The sequence below is a fragment of the Crocodylus siamensis genome, chromosome 6 (genome assembly GCF_052110815.1).
Source record: "Crocodylus siamensis isolate JL-2025a chromosome 6, ASM5211081v1, whole genome shotgun sequence".
NCBI lineage: Eukaryota > Metazoa > Chordata > Crocodylia > Crocodylidae > Crocodylus > Crocodylus siamensis.
In genome coordinates, this window is record NC_143400.1 from 70,049,517 (window position 1) to 70,066,468 (window position 16,952).

Below are 16,952 nucleotides of genomic sequence, written 5' to 3' on the forward strand. Positions count from 1 at the left end.
ACACACTCTTATCTAAAGTACATAAAAGCAGGCTAACACGCATTGGTACTGTAAATAAAACCCCCACAAACATTTACAAATGCACTTCTATAGTTACTTTATTCTTGGGATTTTGAGACTTGTCATCTTGTGCAGTTCAGGTAAGTCATTATTGTATGAAATATATTTTAAATGCCCTTCCAAACAATCCTGTAGGTTCCTTCTTAAGGCTTACTATTGAGTTTGACCACAATGTCAACCACTCTGGTTTCCAATATTGTATTCCTGCTTTCCTACTACTAACAGAACTAACAGCAACACAGAAAGAATAAAGTCTGTCATGCCCCTTCGCTGGTCAGGTGGACGAAACATCAGCAGTGTGCTTGGGGAAGTGGATTTATTTCAAGTTTTTTTTATCTGCATTGGATTTATCTGTGACCTTTTTATGCACCCTAGCAAATAGAAGATTAAAGGAAAGCTGATTGCCTGTCACTGACTTCCCTGTCAGAGGCACTATTGAAGGCCCTGGAGTTTACCCTGCAGAGAATTAGATGTTCAACAGTACTGCAATCCTTATTTTGGCTAGCTGGCAGTAGGTATCAACCTATACTTTATATGGATAAACATTCAAGACATCTGCAGTTAAGAAAAGTTGCACAAATTATTTTTCACATATTATGCATTTAAGTCTGGCTCACTGGATGGCTGAGATCAAGAGAGGCAGGGCCAGGAGGCAATTTTATTTCTGTTTCTTTAACATAGAAGGTCAGAGAAAACATTTCATGTGTTAGCCCTGAGTATCAACTATCACTTCTGGGTGACTTGAACAGTTTAAGGGACTCCTCCTTAGGCCTATCAATTTTATTGCAATTTAAACACAGCCATTCCTTGAGTATAATGAGTCCCTACCCATTCCTATTTTGAATCATATTTGTTATCACTTCTTATCATGTTATTTTATCTATAGCTATAGATATCTATATCTATATGTCTATATATATACACACACACATATATAAAGTATAATAGTATACTTTGGTGATTTACACTGACCATTTTAATACAAAGGCAGATTTGTTTTAAAATAAACAGCAATTCATCAAGTACATTTAGTTAAATGAGCAAATATACAGAAATAAATGAAGAACTCCAGCAACTTGTATAAATAGAATTTTACTCTAATTCCTCTGATCAGAAAAGCACTTACATTATTAAAAGCAAACAAGGTAGTGCATACCTTTGTAAATCAATTAGCTCAGAGCGTCCTTTAGCGTACATTTTGGAGAGACATTCTTTTGTTGGCACTGGAACTTTTTGAGGATCAGCACAGAACCAGAAAGCATCAGAGAAGCTGAGTTTCAAAGCTTCAATCAGTACATGTAAATAGTCAGCAGTGTTATGGCCCATTTCTGAAAACGGCAACAACAAAATCACATTAGATGTAGCTTTAATAATATTTAAATGCTCAGTGTTCTTTTGTTCCGTATAAACATTGTGTCTTACCAGTGTTAACAGGAATTAATTTGGTCAATCCTTTTTATGAACCCAAAGGAAATAATCATGCTGTTACTTTAACTTTATTGCTCCTCAAATTTTAGCTGTAGCTTTTCATTGTATTAAATCTTCTACAACACTTGACACAGAATGAACAAACACCATTTCTGAACTGATACCAAGCCATTCATAAAATCAGTTTCTGAAGCTATAGTTAGGCTTCTTTTGTAACTTGTGGCATTATTTGCTAAACTTACAAATTTCTTTCAGAATTTCCAAAAGAATAAATCCAAGTAGTAATATATAACATAGTAGAAAACCTTCCCAATTTAGCGCCTATTGTACTTTGTTTTACTGTACTGTTTAACTTAATGGAGTTAACTTATTATCTGTAAAAGTTGTTTAACACATTATTTTAATGGCCATTTTGTTTTCATTTCTGCTTGTACTTTGATGAAAATGCTCTTGAGACCTGAAAGACAACCTTAATCTTTTTGAAAATTTCTTTCATGTTTCCTTAAGTTACTCTCCAAAGAAAAATTTCATTGCAATGAAACTCATACCTTTAATGTTAAAATTTTCTAAAATGTTCAGGGCCATCAGAACTGTGATCCCTTGTCCATTTGGAGGCATTTCCCAAACATTCACACCCTGGAACAAGAGAAGTTATTTTTCCATTTTTAAAATATATACACTCTATGTGTTTTCTGCATTTTATAAACTACTGTGCTGTATATCACATTAACAGTGCAAGAGAAACTAGGATTTCTTCAAAGAAACAGGAAATCAGGCAACATTAAGATGATACTTTTCTCTCTCTCAACTTTGTACATTAATAAGCAACTGCCTATGCTATATCCTAGACCTACCACGAGTTGTAATGCTTTCAGCTACAATTATTGCCATAAAGCTGAAATACCAGTCCTTCATGAGGGTAAACTTTGCTTGAGAATTAGAGATGTCTGCTTTGCCAAGCCCTTTTACACACCAAAACCACATCCAGAGCCAAGTTGTGGACTCATTTTACTCAGTGCACACAAAATAAGAGACTGCACCTTCCACTGGAAGCTGAGGGGGGGCTTAGCATCTCTTTACGATGCTACTGTAAGTGGGCACCTTACATGTTTGGACCCAAAAGGCAGCTCCAGCAAAAGTGTGCTGGAAGCATCAGAAGATAAGGGGAGCCCTTCTTCTAGAGTTCCCATAAGAAAAGGTAGGAGTACTGCCTGAAGTACAGAATTAAGGCCCAGATGCACAAAAGGACCTAGGTACCTGAATTCCAATCATGTTCTGCTTTAAGCACTTAAGCCCAAAAATGTGATCTATACGGGATTGTTTTGTATGGAACTGCTGCCACCGGAGCTGAGCTTCTCAATGCCCAGCTCATGGCTAAGCAAAATCCTAAAACCAAACTAGATGTTCCTCTGTTCAAAACCCCCAAGAGATCCAACCCAGTAGGGAGGCTCACACCCTGCCTAAGACCAAACGAATCTAGCTTTGGACAAAACAACAGCCCACACAGCTGCTTTCATTATACAAAAAACTGCCTGAGGGACCCTGTTATCTCAGTGGTTAGAACAGTTGCCCAGGCTACCCGGCATTCCTGCATTACTCCACAGGGAAGAATTCAGGCTTAATCAGGCCAGAGGGAGGGCTGAAGAAGACACCCAACCCTGTAAACCCAGTGTTTACTTACACTTCAGTCCCTGCTCCAGGGACTATTTATATGTATTTTGCATTCTATGGTTTTTACTTTGGGCAATATTCTCTCTGACAGCAATCAGAGGTTCCCCTGAGAAATCTCTGCAAGTCTGGGCCCTGACATATTCAGCTATTTCAAAATAACGTACGTAAACTGTGCTGGACAGATTCCTTTGTTTCTAAATTTAGGAACATTACTCAGAGTGGGTGTGTTACTCCGTAAGTAATGAGATTACCATCAAGTCCTGGATTAAAGGGAGCATATTCTTTAATGAAGGAAACACCACTGTGTTTTAGCACGCCTTAGTTAATAACTGGGCATGAGAGCACAGTTTTCCTACGTATGTAAGACATACTTTTTCACATTGTAAGAATGAAAATATCACCCTCTCACATGCTCTGAAGCCCAATTATCCACCCAAGCAAATAATTCTCAGCATCAGAAGGAACTAAGAAAACTTTAACAGGTACAAATGCTGAAGTAAAAATGCACGAGTATTTCCTATATAATAACAATTCTCACGGAGCTTAATTTACCAAAATTTCTTCCTTTGTGGGAGAAAGGGCTCAGCGGGACCCAGTGACTCAGTGTGGTGCAAGGAGGAAGAATATTGTACCATTTTACACAAAACCCTTTAAGGAGAATTGAAGGCCCATGAAACAACAACACTGAATTTTCCTTGTACTTTCTTTTCTTGTCACAGGCTTAGAGGCTTGTCACATGGTGGGAGGCGGGGGAGAGCCACTGGCCAGGGCTGTGCTCTCAGCGGCTCTGCCACTGGCTGTGCCGCTGCCTCCCACTGCTGGGCTGAGCTCTATGGGGCTGGTGGAGCCACTCGATGTGCAGCCCAGTGGCAGGAGGTGGGGGGGAGCCAGGGCTGCACTCGGACTGGCTCTGCCAGTCCCACAGAGCTCACCCAGTGGCAGGAGGCAGGGGAGAACCAAAGCAGTGCTTTGTCTCCTGCCGCTCGGCTGAGCTCCATGGGGCTGGTGGAGCCGGTCGAAGCACAGCCTGGTGGCGGGAGGTGGGGAGAGCCAGGGCTGTGCTCCCACCGGCTCCACCAGCCCCACAGAGCTCAATCTGCCCTCCCAGGGCTGCCAGACGCCTCCCATCAACCTGAGCACAGATCTGGGGGCCCACACCCTTGGGAAGAATCAGGCACAGCCCCACAGCCACCCTAGGGGTGCAAGTCCCCAGATCTGCACATGGGATGACAGGAGGCTGCTGCTGCCAGCAAGTGCACGTTTTGCTTGTCAGCACTTTGAGGTAAAGTTTTCCAGAAACCCCTGCACCTGTCTCCTTGGAACCTGGCAGGCTTCATGCCCTCAAAACGGGCTACCATCCCTGCAATTTTCATCCAAATCAGACAAGAAATGACAAAGTTATAGGCATTTTCATGATTCTCCATTATAGCCTACGGGCAAAGCTTTGAAAACATCATCAAAACAGCAAAATAGTTGTAGGGAAATGAAATGGAGCAGTGCTTCAAAATGAAATGAAAAGTTGAAATGAAAACATTGTTCCATCAAAACGAGAAAACGGAAGTTGAAATGAAACAGTGCTGTTTTGCACAGACCTATTGTCTTGCTTCTTCTTTACTTCAAGAAGTTTGAACCATACCCACATATCAGGAAAAAAGAACCAGTTTAAACTCTGGTACTCAAAATCTAGATCTGAATCTACATTTTGTGATTTATCTTAAAATGAGTAAGCAATTAACTAATCATCAACAAAGAAGGACTCTTCATGCTAGACTTGAATAATCATATAATCATACATGCATAATTGCACATGAAGAGCTAACCTGACCATATAGCTGAAATGCATGTGCACACACATAATTAGTAGTGAACACAAGTCAAGGGTAGGCAATTATTTAGGCCGGAGGGCCACTTAACAAGTTTTGGTGAAGTGTTGAGGGCCGCAAGGGTAGTCCTACCCCCTGGTCACAATCTTGGGGCAAGAAGTCCTGTACCGTAATCCCTGACCTTTGCTGCGGGAAGTATTTTCCTTTGCCCAAGAAATACTCCTTTTGGGAAGGGGCGGGCGTTGTTTGTATATTGAGGGGAGGGGTAGGTGGTTGTATGGGAGGAGTGGTTGGGGTGTGGGAGTGTGTGGGCATGGTGGGGCTGTGCAGAGGTGGGTGGGAGGGGTGTGCATGGGTGTATGTGTGGGATGTGTGTGGGTGTACATGTGGGATATGTGTAGGGTATGGTGATGTGTGGGGTTCGCGTGTGGTGGACGGGGTTGGCAGTGGTGGGGTGGAAGATCCATGCTGCCTACTTGGCTTGCAGCACTGCAAACAGGTGGGAAAGCAGCTGCCGCCGGTAGGCAGCAAAGAAAGTTCCTAGGAGAAGCGAGGGGGTGGGGTGGAAGAAAGGAAGCCCAAGCCTGGTGCCATGAGCTCTCTTGCTCTCTGTGTCCTGCCCCTGCCCAGCAGGGCTACAGCTGACCCTGAGCTGGCTCCTGATGCTGCTGCTTCCACCCCGTCTGCCTGTCCCGTGCTTTCCTGGCAGAGCTGCAGCCAAGCTTGCAATGGCTCCTGTTGCTACTTCTGCCCCACCTGCCTGTCCTGTACCTGCCTGACAGGACTATAACCAATCCCAGGCTGGCTCCTGCAGCTGCTGCTTCTGCCTCATCTGCCTGGCATACATGTGCCTGGCGGGGCTTTGCAAGGAGCCAAGCTCATACATCCCTCTCCTCCATCCACTCACTCCCCTGCCCAGCCATCCACAAGCAGGACTAAAGTGAGCTGCAGGCAGAGCCCACCCCCAATCCTGCTTCCCTCAATACTGCAGATTCCCTTCCATATCTGCTGCTCAGAGAACTGCAACAGGGACAGGAGTCATCGTCGCTGGAGGAGCCCAGCAGCAGCCACCCCGCCTGGAAGCTGTGGCCCTTGGTAAGGGCTGGGGCCCCCTGGTGCAGGACACTGGGAGCATAGCACATGCTACCCTACGTGGGACTCAGCCCCATGGGAAGCACAGATGGGGCAGACATCAGCTGGGCCTGATACAATTAATTGGTGGGTGCCCACCTGCAGGATGGATCCGGCCCACCCCCAATATAGATGGTCTTAATAAACATAAAATGGCCATATGGTTGTCAAGGACAAGCCCCTGAGTCACAGTGTATGCTAGCTATTGATAGATATGGTAGGCAGGCAAATAGGTACATGTAATTACTCAAGCCAAACCTGGAAATCCTGGCCCACAGGCGCTACCAGGTTCAAAGCACTGAACAATCCCTCCTACCTTATAATTTGTGAAAATCGGTTTGACTTCATCAGTTACATGGCTTTTAAGATCCTCTAAATCCATTACTCCTCCATGTCTCCGAACAGTTTCTACAACAGCTGCTGCAATTGTACCTTCATAGAATCCTTTCTTTCCACATCTTGCTATCTCCTGAAAGTTAATTATAATGACACCTTGAGTTTATCATAGAAAGAGCAGTGCAGGATTGGAAACTTATTTTGATAGATGTCAAATTGGCATCTTCATCTCAAAGAGACTGATAATTACATCATTGCAATTACAATCATACATGGATGATTTAGGTGAGGAGTGCCAATGATGTGGCCTACAGGCCATATGCAGCCTGTGGACCTTCATCAGCAGGTCCCTAGTGCTGCCCCTGGGACTCCAGATGACCCACACAGGGCATGTACCAAACTAACCTCGTGAACAGGGCCCAACCAGTCTGAGATATATGCTGCATACAGCATCGGTCCCAAGGTGGTCTGATGCATACATTGCAAGTGATACCCAAGCTGGGCCAGTCTGGGTCCGCCTACATATCAGATTTAGTGCCTATAGCACTTCTTACAGCTGGTCCGTGACACACAGCACCCAGTCCAGACAAACTGGGGTGTGCACTGTGTGTAGTGCATGTCCTAGACCAGCTGGAGTGGGTGACACATGTGGTACAGTCCCAGACCAGCCAGAGTAGAGGCCAGGGGCACTGGACCTGGTAGCTGAGGGGTGGGGTTAGGGGGGGTAAGCCTATTCTAGCCTGTGGAACTGGCGCTGGATTGTTCATCTGGCCCACAAATCAGACCTGCATCACTTACCTGGCCTGTGGGGGCAGATGAGTTTGACACCACCGATTTAGGTCAATTCAACTCCAGAAATGATTTCACTACATAGATTAGATTCCAGAAACGGCTGTGCATCCTGGATGACATGGTCTAATTTCTGTTCTGTCCTGTAGCCTATACAACCCACTCAGATCTCTTTACCCTACCAGTATAGAATTTTGTCAACAGGAAAATACCACTGGTCTATGCTTGTCAATTATTCCAAAGCTTTTCCAGTGCAGCTCAGCACTTTCAGAGGAATACAAGACTTTCCAGCTGCACTTAGTAACTCAGGGAGTTTGAAATGTCACCCATTTCACATACCATGCACCCTAAGGCCTCTAATTAAAGCTACGGTATATTCAACACCTCTGAAATGTAGGCCCATTAACTGAGTACTTCAGCATGATCATAAATGACTAATTTTAAGAATCCAAGTTTGAAAATGTTGGTATTCATTTTACTTACCTATAAAATGTAATCGATATTCATACAGCACTATGTAATCCTTTGATAATGCATTTTTTATTATTAGAGTACAAAGCAGGTATTTACATGGGATGCAACCTGCCATTTAAGGATCATGATAAAATGAGAATATATGCTGCTAACACACCACAGTAACTATTAAATATACAGTGACTTTGCATACAACCACAGCAAAGTCTACAACCATCGTCTAACCAGATCTTCATAAATCTTCTCTTGGCACTTATAATTTTCTAAGCGTGGCCCTTTTTTTGGAATACAGTTGTTTATGCAACACACATTCTGCCCATACAAAAATGATTTAAAGGTGTCAAATAAAAATGAAACACGCTAAGTGAGAGATGAAAAAAGGATATGTGGTAGTGATTACTATTTTAACTGTGTTTTTATAATCCCTAGGAAATGCACAGGGCTGAACAGTCACAGCCTCATGGCAGGAGTGGTACAATGACCTTTGGACACAGACATCCATGATTCCTCCTGGAGCTCTGGGGAGCCTACATAGATTGTAGGCTCTAACCTGTCTCTGGAAATTATGCAACATCCATTTTCCTCAGTACCTAATATGGAGGAACTCTGCCATCTTCCCAACCCTCCCTTGCAGGGAGGTCAAGAATTCATTCAGTTTAGCATGGCTTTTGAGGCACATGAAGCTCCCTCCAGAGAGACCAGGTGGCACTAAGCATTTGATCTACCCAAAACTTTTGCTGTATAACCTTATGAAGCTTCACAGCACTTCTACAGACTATCGGGGACGATGACAAAGACTCACCATGTTTGTCATAATCACAAGGCAGCATAATAATCTTCCACGTTTGAGAGGTATAGTTGTAGCTGTGTTCGTTTAAGGATATAGGCAGACAAGGTTCTTTGAGTAAATGTGATACTTTTTATTAAAACAACTAAAATAGTTGGAAAAAGTCTACTTTGCAAGCTTTAGGATACAAACACCCTTCATCAGCCTGATGGCTCCCCCACTTTCTGACCCTAGCACATCAACATCTTACAAATCAAGGTTGTGCGTGCTTTTGGTGCACTGCCCAAAAACGTTGCTAACCATTGTCAGCATAGGGACAAGAAGCAGCCTTGATTATGTTATGAAAGTCCAGAGAAAGATCCATAGGGGTTTGGGGTTTTTTTGTTTTTTACTTTTAGAAACATTTATTCTGGGGAGGGTGACAAGTAGGGGGCAGTAAGGACTACATATAAGTTGGCCTGAAGGTCTGGTCCTAAGTACAAGGCCTGGGCTCATGGCCTGCAAGGCCTGCCCACACACTCCAGACAAAAATAAAAAAAACAGAGGACAAAGAAATATATACATATATACAGTTCTGTCAGTGGGGAAGCCCAAGGGGGCCTCAGGACATCAGGGGTCAGCCCAAATGGACAAAGCCTGAAGTCTCAGCTCGCTGGACCTGCCCCCGCACCCTGAACAGGTGGTGGCACCACAGCGCAAGGAGCAGGCGTCCCCCCTCGACTTGGCACAGTGCCCCTCTGACGGCCCAGCATTCCTCAAAGGTGGGCACTGTCCACCAGAAGACCACATGCTCAAACTCAAGTGAGAGGCAGGCCCGCACCAGCAGGGGTAAGTGAAACAGGGCTGCACCTCAGGTTAGATAAATCATTACCAAATGGTGACAAGTGCAAGCCAAGTACAAAGAAACTACATTTATAGAAAGCCACTAAGGAATCTCAGATACTGGAACTTCAACTTCTCAGTAACTGGTATGTTAAGCATCTTTGACTTAATATAGATAATTGTATGCCTGGATGTGAAATACATGCCTCTTTATTCAGATAGCCAAGGGTGTGACAGATGCTCAAGCAATAAGCATACAGACCATATGGCAATGACGTTTTTGAGAGCTGAAAGGAATTCCATAGTTATGTAATTAAATAAGACAGAAAGATGTGTTATCATGCTAACAAAATGATACTGCTTGCAAGTACATTTACATGCACAGCTTGTCATTTCCAAGCTGGGGTATTTACTGAGTCTTTCAAATATTTGATATCTTTAAAAGACATCATCCCATACAAGAAAAAAACATTTCTCAGACTGAAAAAAGGAGTAAGCTTGCGGCTACATTCAAGGGAGTAAACTCCCAGCTATCTTAAGAGTTACACTTACTAGTTAATTACAAAGTTAAAAAGGAACAATAAAAATAAGTACTGTACATCATTTGTACAATAGACCTAAAGTAATTAAATGGAGTCATTAGAATCTTGAATTTCAGGAGTCCATCCTTGCTTCTCAGTCCTTTCACAGAGCTTCCAGATGGCAGTGGCAAACACAGAAGCAAAGACACTACTGTCTTTACATACTCATCTAAGACAAAATAACACATGGACTTCCTGTTGTGCAAGTTCTATTCAGGATCTGAAGTGTTGAGTCTTTGATCATGTTTGCAGTCGAACTGTGTCCAGCCTCCATCTGGACACCTCCAATGCTGATGCCAATACAGCAGCAGAAAGTAAATCTGACAGTGAAATCATTCACAGCTACTGCCTACACAGATCAAATTTGATTATGTACCAACCCCAGCATAAGATACACCTGGCATTCTGCTTTATAGCAGTCAAAAACCTTCCCTCCATAGCTCATTCTGTACTATTCCTGCCCCTTTCCTTACGCCAGGGCAAGGGAAAACCCAGATTTAGGTGTGCTGTGAATTCCCTACGCCACAGTTGTCTAACTGGTGGCTGGCCTGCAGGCCCCAAGGGGCTTGTCAGCACAGCTCTAGCACTCAGTGGGGAAATGCTGCTGCTGGTCACTTCCCCCTCCACATACCCTCTTGCCTGTCATCATACCTGAAGCCTAGCTGTCAGTGGTGACCATAACTGGCATCAGGGGAAAAGGGGGGTGAGCAATGGCAGCATTAAAGCCCTGTAATCTGGATCTGGTCTACAGAAGACAAAGAAGCTGGACACCACGGCTAGAGACAGGTATTACACATAAATCAGTTTAAGTGATCAGAAACTGGTTTAAACCTGTAATAGAACAGATAACATCAAACATAAACCAGTTTGAAAATGGCTGAAACCAGCTGACAAACCTGGTTGAAAGTAGCATCAGACTTAACTGATTTGGGTCAAACTGGTTTATGCAATGTCTGTCCCAGACCGCTTCCTGGTTTAAGTTAAACCAGAGTCCCCCAGCATCCCAGCATGCTCTTTGGGCTGGGCTCTCTGCTCTACAGCAGAGCTGGCCCCTCCCCTCTGCTCCCTGGCTGGAGCTCAGGCAAAGACTGCAAACATCTGCCTGCCTTCCTCCTGCTCCCTCCCCTCCCCCTCACCACTGCCTGCTCAAGCAGGGATTTTTTCCTCTCTTCTGCCTTACACAGAAACCTCTCAGCATTAGCTAGCATACCACATGCTGGCTCTGGTCTGCATTGTGGGAGACAGGACAAAGGCAGACAGGACAATGTCAGTTTAGGGCTTTTTGGAGCTAATCAACAGATAATGTCCCTCCATTCCTTCCTTAGAAAAAGTTGTTTAAGAAGAACTTGAACTAATGAGAGATGCTTTGTTTTATTTGATGGGCTGATAAATGATAACTTGCTGTGCAACTGCCTGCTGTGTGACTTGATGCTCTGTTATCAACAGCAGGAGGTGGGGGGGACCCCACCCTAATCAGAGCATCCTGCCAGGGCCTGGCTATGCCCCCCTCAGCTCAGCACTGTGGAGAGGAAGGGAGGGCTGCCCTAATGAGCCCTGGCTTTTAGCCTGAGCCACTGCAAGCATGTGCCTGCAATTCTTTGGTCCAGCAGGGATGTCTATGCAGTTACAAAAGAGTTTAGCCTTGCCAGGTTAGACTAACCTGCAAAGATTGAATCAATTCAGGCTCAGGCTTTTTGAATGTCTGTCCCTAGGCCAGAGGGTAGGAGGGAGCAACCTTATGTATCTCATAACTGCAGGAATGACATCTCCTTTAAATCTTTCCCCCTCAGGTTCTGCCGAGTTTGCCCCCATGCCTCCAGAACACAGAGTCAGTCTCTCCCTCTCTGTCTGTCTAATATTGGTTTAGATGTGTGCAGGACTGGACCACTATAGTTACAGTTCTCTCTTATTTTTCTTTCTTCCCCCCTCACCCTTTTAGAAGCCATAATAATTACAAGGCCCAGGAATTAGGTGTGGAAGTACCAGCATTCATAGGAACATCTTTCTGGTAGGAGGTGGGGGTTTTTAATTCAAGAGAAGAAATCAACTTGATGGCTGTGTTGTGTCAGTACAGGCAGATGAAGAAGGAAGAGGCCTAGAAAGTACATAAAACCAAACTAGGCAAATGGGTGGAGAGCAGCAGCCACCACTACCCCAAATTGAGGCCTGCAGGACACTAATGAATATCTGGCCAGGCAGCGTGCATCTAGCTACAGGGATAGCAATGTTTCAGGGAGTGCACTGATCATAGAAACAGTAGTAGCTAAGACAAGAGACGGATCTGGGATGATAGAGACAGGCTGGGGAAGGAGGAAGTAGCACACTAGAGTAAAGTCCAAACAGATGGGATGACACCAAATGGGGATGTTGGAATCCCCCGACCTCAGACAACTGCTCTGACTCTTGATTGCAAATGAACAATGGGAGGGTGAGGAATATGAAGACATAAGGAGCTGGAGGCATCCTTTTCATTTGTTTAGTTGGTGCTAACAACATGGTTTATATGTTAAATTTAGTTTATTCTGCTGTACTTGTTACCATGTAATCCAGACACACATCAAATGGGGCCAAGACCCAGCAATACTTGCCATAACTTAATGATTTATTTTCCTTAGCTTTAAATCAGTATTATTTGTACTGCAGTAGTGCCTGGGAACCTAATGTGCAAGGCCAGGGGTGGGCAATTATTTTGGGTGGAGGGCCGCTTACCCAGTTTTGGCAAGCTGTTGAGGGCCGCATGGGTAGCCCTGCCCCTTGACAGGTGCCATGCCCCCTGGTCACCATCTTGGGACCAATGCCCCAATGTCTTGGGACCAATGTCTCGGGACCAATGTCTCAAGGCCAGCACTAGCGGGGCCCAGAGCAGGGCACAGGCTGGCAGGGGTCTGTGAAGTCAGGCTGGGCTGCACTCATAGGGAGAGGGGGGAGCTGGCCTGGGTCCATAGAGTCCCTGCCAGCCAGGACCCTGTACCCCTGCTGCCCTGCTCTGGGCCCCACCAGTGCTAGCCCCAGGACAGTGGTGCGGGCTCCATGCTCCCGCTCACTTCCCCCGCGGTACAGGTGGGGAACAGTGTACAGCCCTGACCCCCTGCTCCCTGGCAGGGCATGAGCTGGTGCAGAGCGCACAGAAAAGTGGTCCCTCGCCCGACCTGTGGCTGGCACTCCCTGCTGCAGCCACTCACAGCCCACAGGGTAAGCGAGGGGCCACTTTTCCCCATGCTCAGCACTAGCTTGTAGCCTGCCCCCACTGCCAGCCTGGGCCCCGTGCCAGCTCCAGGCTTGCCCGTTAGGGCTGTACACAGCAGCAGCAGCTGTGGTCCCTCTACATGCCGCGCCGAGCAGTGTTTGACTCCACTGCCTCTGGGCTGCCCAGCATGCGAGCTCCGGGTGGGCAGCAGCAGCAAACAGTGCCCAGCGCAACAAGCAGAGGGGCCACAGCTGCTATGAAGCAGCCCCAGTGGGCAAGCCTGGAGCTGGTGCGGGGCCCAGGCTGGCAGCAGGGGTGGGTTACACGCTGGTGCTAAGCATGGGAGGAAAAGCAGCCCCTCTCCCACACTGTGGCTGGCACCCCACGCTGCAGCCGCTCACAGCCCACATGGGGCTGCCTGTGCCTGCTCAGGACGGCCCTGCGTGGGCTGCGAGAGGCTGCAGCGGGGAGCACCGGCCACAGGGCGGGAGAGGGGCCACTTTTCTCCAGGGTCCTCCCCTCCCCCCTTACCCAAGTTTCTGGTGCAGGGCGGCCAAATGGTCCCAGGCCAGAAGCTCCTGCTGGGGCTTCTGGATGGGGAGGCAGGGCCAGGCAGGTCCTGCTGTTGAGGGAGCTCACCGGGCTTTCCCTGGGTCTTACTGCCCCTGGTTCCTGTCATTTTTGGCAGAAGCCAAAGACAGATGAACATTAATTGTCTTAATTTTTTTAGGGGCCCTGCAGGCCGGATAGAATGGCCCTGCGGGCTATATTTTGCCCACCCCCGTGCTAGGCACTAATACAATCACAGGATAGAGGCAGATAGGTCCACCCCTAGGAGCCTGCTACCAAAATATGAGCCAGATGGATACAGACAGGGTAGCAAAGGAAACAGCAAGATGACATTGTCTGGTATAGTAGTTGACACTATTGACACTAACTGACTGTTAGAAGGGACATTCACGCTACAACGTATCACTGAAATAAAGGAAAAGAGTTCTTCTAAACTGAAATGTGTTTTATTACTTCTGAGGAATATCTTGGAATTATTAAAAGAAAGACTCTTCATACAAAGCTATTTATATAAACAGGGAGGAAATCCTGCATCACTGAATGAAACTTCAGTGAGGACAGAAGAGCATGACACTGGTTTTATGCTCACACTGCTGTTAACTCAAATGACTCTGAATGTTCCTCGTTTACACTGTTGTTAGTGAGATCTGAATCAAGCTAAGTGAATCTTAACCTTTGCACTGTTGCATTCTAGCACAGCCAACGCAAAGGTAGAGCACTGCAATAATCTAATAGAATAGAAAATTGTAACTTCAAGGGCAAAATGAGAAGTACATTTTGTCACAGGTACCTGGTACTGAAGGGATGAGAGGACAAACAGTGGGAGGTGTATCATCTCTGCATACAAGGGAGTGTTCAACTCAGGTTAATATTTAACAAATTAGTACCAGACCATAACAAGAGCCAACTAAATCAACTGAATCACAATAAAACTCCCTTCCTTAATCATGTAGACAAGCTAAAAAACAAAAAAGAAATATTTAACCATTTTTGAATTAGAAAAATTTAGAACTTGTCTGTAAAAAGCAAACAAAAATTCTTCAAGACACTTTAGTATTTAACTTCTGAGGGGAAAGCATTTGTGCAAATAGCCTGTTTTTAAGAATACATGGAAAATTTAAAGTCTTACTTGCTCATCTGGAAGTGTCAAGCCCAAGCTGGGATATAACCAAAGACATCAAAAGAAAAAAATCTATTGGTGTGAAATATTTCTTATAGAGTATTTTTTTAAAAGTCCAACATTTTAATGTTTCCAACCTGGAAGCTTCACAAGAACGCTATGAATAAAAGAAGACTGCTTTACTTTTCTGGGTGGCATAATTCAGGGAACCCAATTCCACGGAAAGCTATGATTGTTTTGGGAGATCCATACACCAGCTCTGGTAACTATAACATATCCAAATATTTAAGAGACAACACCGAAACTTTTGGGAAAAAAAAGCTTTTCTGCAGCTTTTAGGTTAACAGTAAGGACTTGTTTTTCCCTTTAAAAAAGTAAAAAATCAGAAATACTACTCTTCTCTAATCAGAACCACTCCAACAATAGTAAAACAACTTTTCTTTCATGTTAAGGCTCATGCATTTAGTGAATGAGGCATTTGTATCTATTGTATGTTTTGTAATAATAGTGGTAACTGACTTACCTCTGAGATCCAGATTTGAGGTAAACAGAGAATTTTCACTCCCCCCACCCAAAGAAAAACTTCCACTTATCTTGTTAAATGGGTTAAATGTTACTTTGTTCTGTAGAGTCACACTAGATTTGCTATATCACTTGACAGCATGATTTCATGCTAAAAAAGAAATGAAGTAATCCAGCATGTTTCATCCTACTGAGCCCATGCATCTGTTTTTAGTGTAAATGGTGTTACATATCAACAGGCTCTCAATCTTAATTAGGTGTCTGTTTCTTTGCTGTCATTTGTATCTGAACCACTTGCAACATAACTTCCATGAGTTCCAGACTTCCATGCGTGGACCCTGAGGTGGTGCAGGGTCACTTGGAGGAACTGGATGCCTTTAAGTCGGCAGGCCCGGATGAGCTCCATCCGAGGGTACTGAAGGCACTGGCCGACATCATTGCAGAGCCACTGGCGGGAATATTTGAACGCTCGTGGCGCACGGGTCAAGTCCCGGAGGACTGGAAAAGGGCCAATGTGGTTCCCATTTTCAAGAAGGGGAGGAAGGAGGACCCGGGTAACTATAGGCCAGTCAGTCTCACCTCCATCCTTGGCAAAATCTTTGAGAAAATTATCAAGGCTCACATTTGTGAGAGCCCGGCAGGACAAATTATGCTGAGGGGAAACCAGCACGGGTTCGTGGCAGGTAGATCGTGCCTGACCAATCTAGTCTCTTTTTATGACCAGGTCACAAAACGCCTCGACGCAGGAGGAGGGGTGGATGTCGTATACTTGGACTTCAGGAAGGCCTTTGACACGGTATCCCACCCCATACTGGTGAACAAGTTAAGGGGCTGTGACTTGGATGACCGCACAGTCCGGTGGGTGGAGAATTGGCTGGAGGGTCGCACCCAGAGAGTTGTGGTGGATGGGTCGGTTTCGACCTGGAAGAGTGTGGGCAGTGGGGTCCCGCAGGGCTCGGTGCTTGGACCGATACTCTTTAATGTCTTCATCAGCGACTTGGACGAGGGGGTGAAATGTACTCTGTCCAAGTTTACAGATGACACTAAGCTATGGGGCGAAGTGGACACGCCGGAGGGCAGGGAACAGCTGCAAGCAGACCTGGACAGGTTAGACAAGTGGGCAGAAAACAACAGAATGCAGTTCAACAAGGAGAAATGCAAAGTGCTGCATCTAGGGAGGAAAAATGTCCAGCACACCTACAGCCTAGGAAATGACCTGCTGGGTGGCACGGAAGTGGAAAGGGATCTTGGAGTCCTAGTAGACTCCAAGATGAACATGAGTCGGCAGTGTGACGAAACCATCAGAAAAGCCAATGGCACTTTATCGTGCATCAGCAGATGCATGACAAATAGGTCCAAGGAGGTGATACTTCCCCTCTATCGGGCGCTGGTCAGACCGCAGCTGGAGTACTGCGTGCAATTCTGGGCGCCGCACTTCAAGAAAGATGCGGATAACCTGGAGAGGGTCCAGAGAAGGGCCACTCGTATGGTTAAGGGCCTGCAGGCCAAGCCCTATGAGGAGAGATTAGAGAAACTGGACCTTTTCAGCCTCCGCAAGAGAAGGTTGAGAGGCGACCTGGTGGCTGCCTATAAGTTCGTCAGGGGGGCACAGAAGGGAATTGGTGAGTATTTATTCACCAAGGCGCCCCCG

At 45.6% G+C, this 16,952-nt stretch overlaps 1 protein-coding gene across 4 annotated transcripts in view; it reads right to left on the bottom strand.

Moving 5' to 3' along the window:
* The window catches only part of LOC149862964 (uncharacterized), a 50,735-nt gene that overhangs the window by 12,179 nt on the left and 21,604 nt on the right, over positions 1–16,952 (bottom strand). For all 4 annotated transcript variants that reach the window (XM_090050547.1, XM_090050545.1, XM_090050546.1 and 1 more), the window contains 3 exons: positions 6,430–6,582; positions 2,037–2,124; positions 1,217–1,388 (listed from right to left, as the gene is read on the bottom strand). In XM_090050547.1, the coding sequence (XP_089906673.1) occupies positions 1,217–1,388; positions 2,037–2,124; positions 6,430–6,582 (413 nt within the window). The remainder of the gene's footprint in view (positions 1–1,216; positions 1,389–2,036; positions 2,125–6,429; positions 6,583–16,952) is intronic.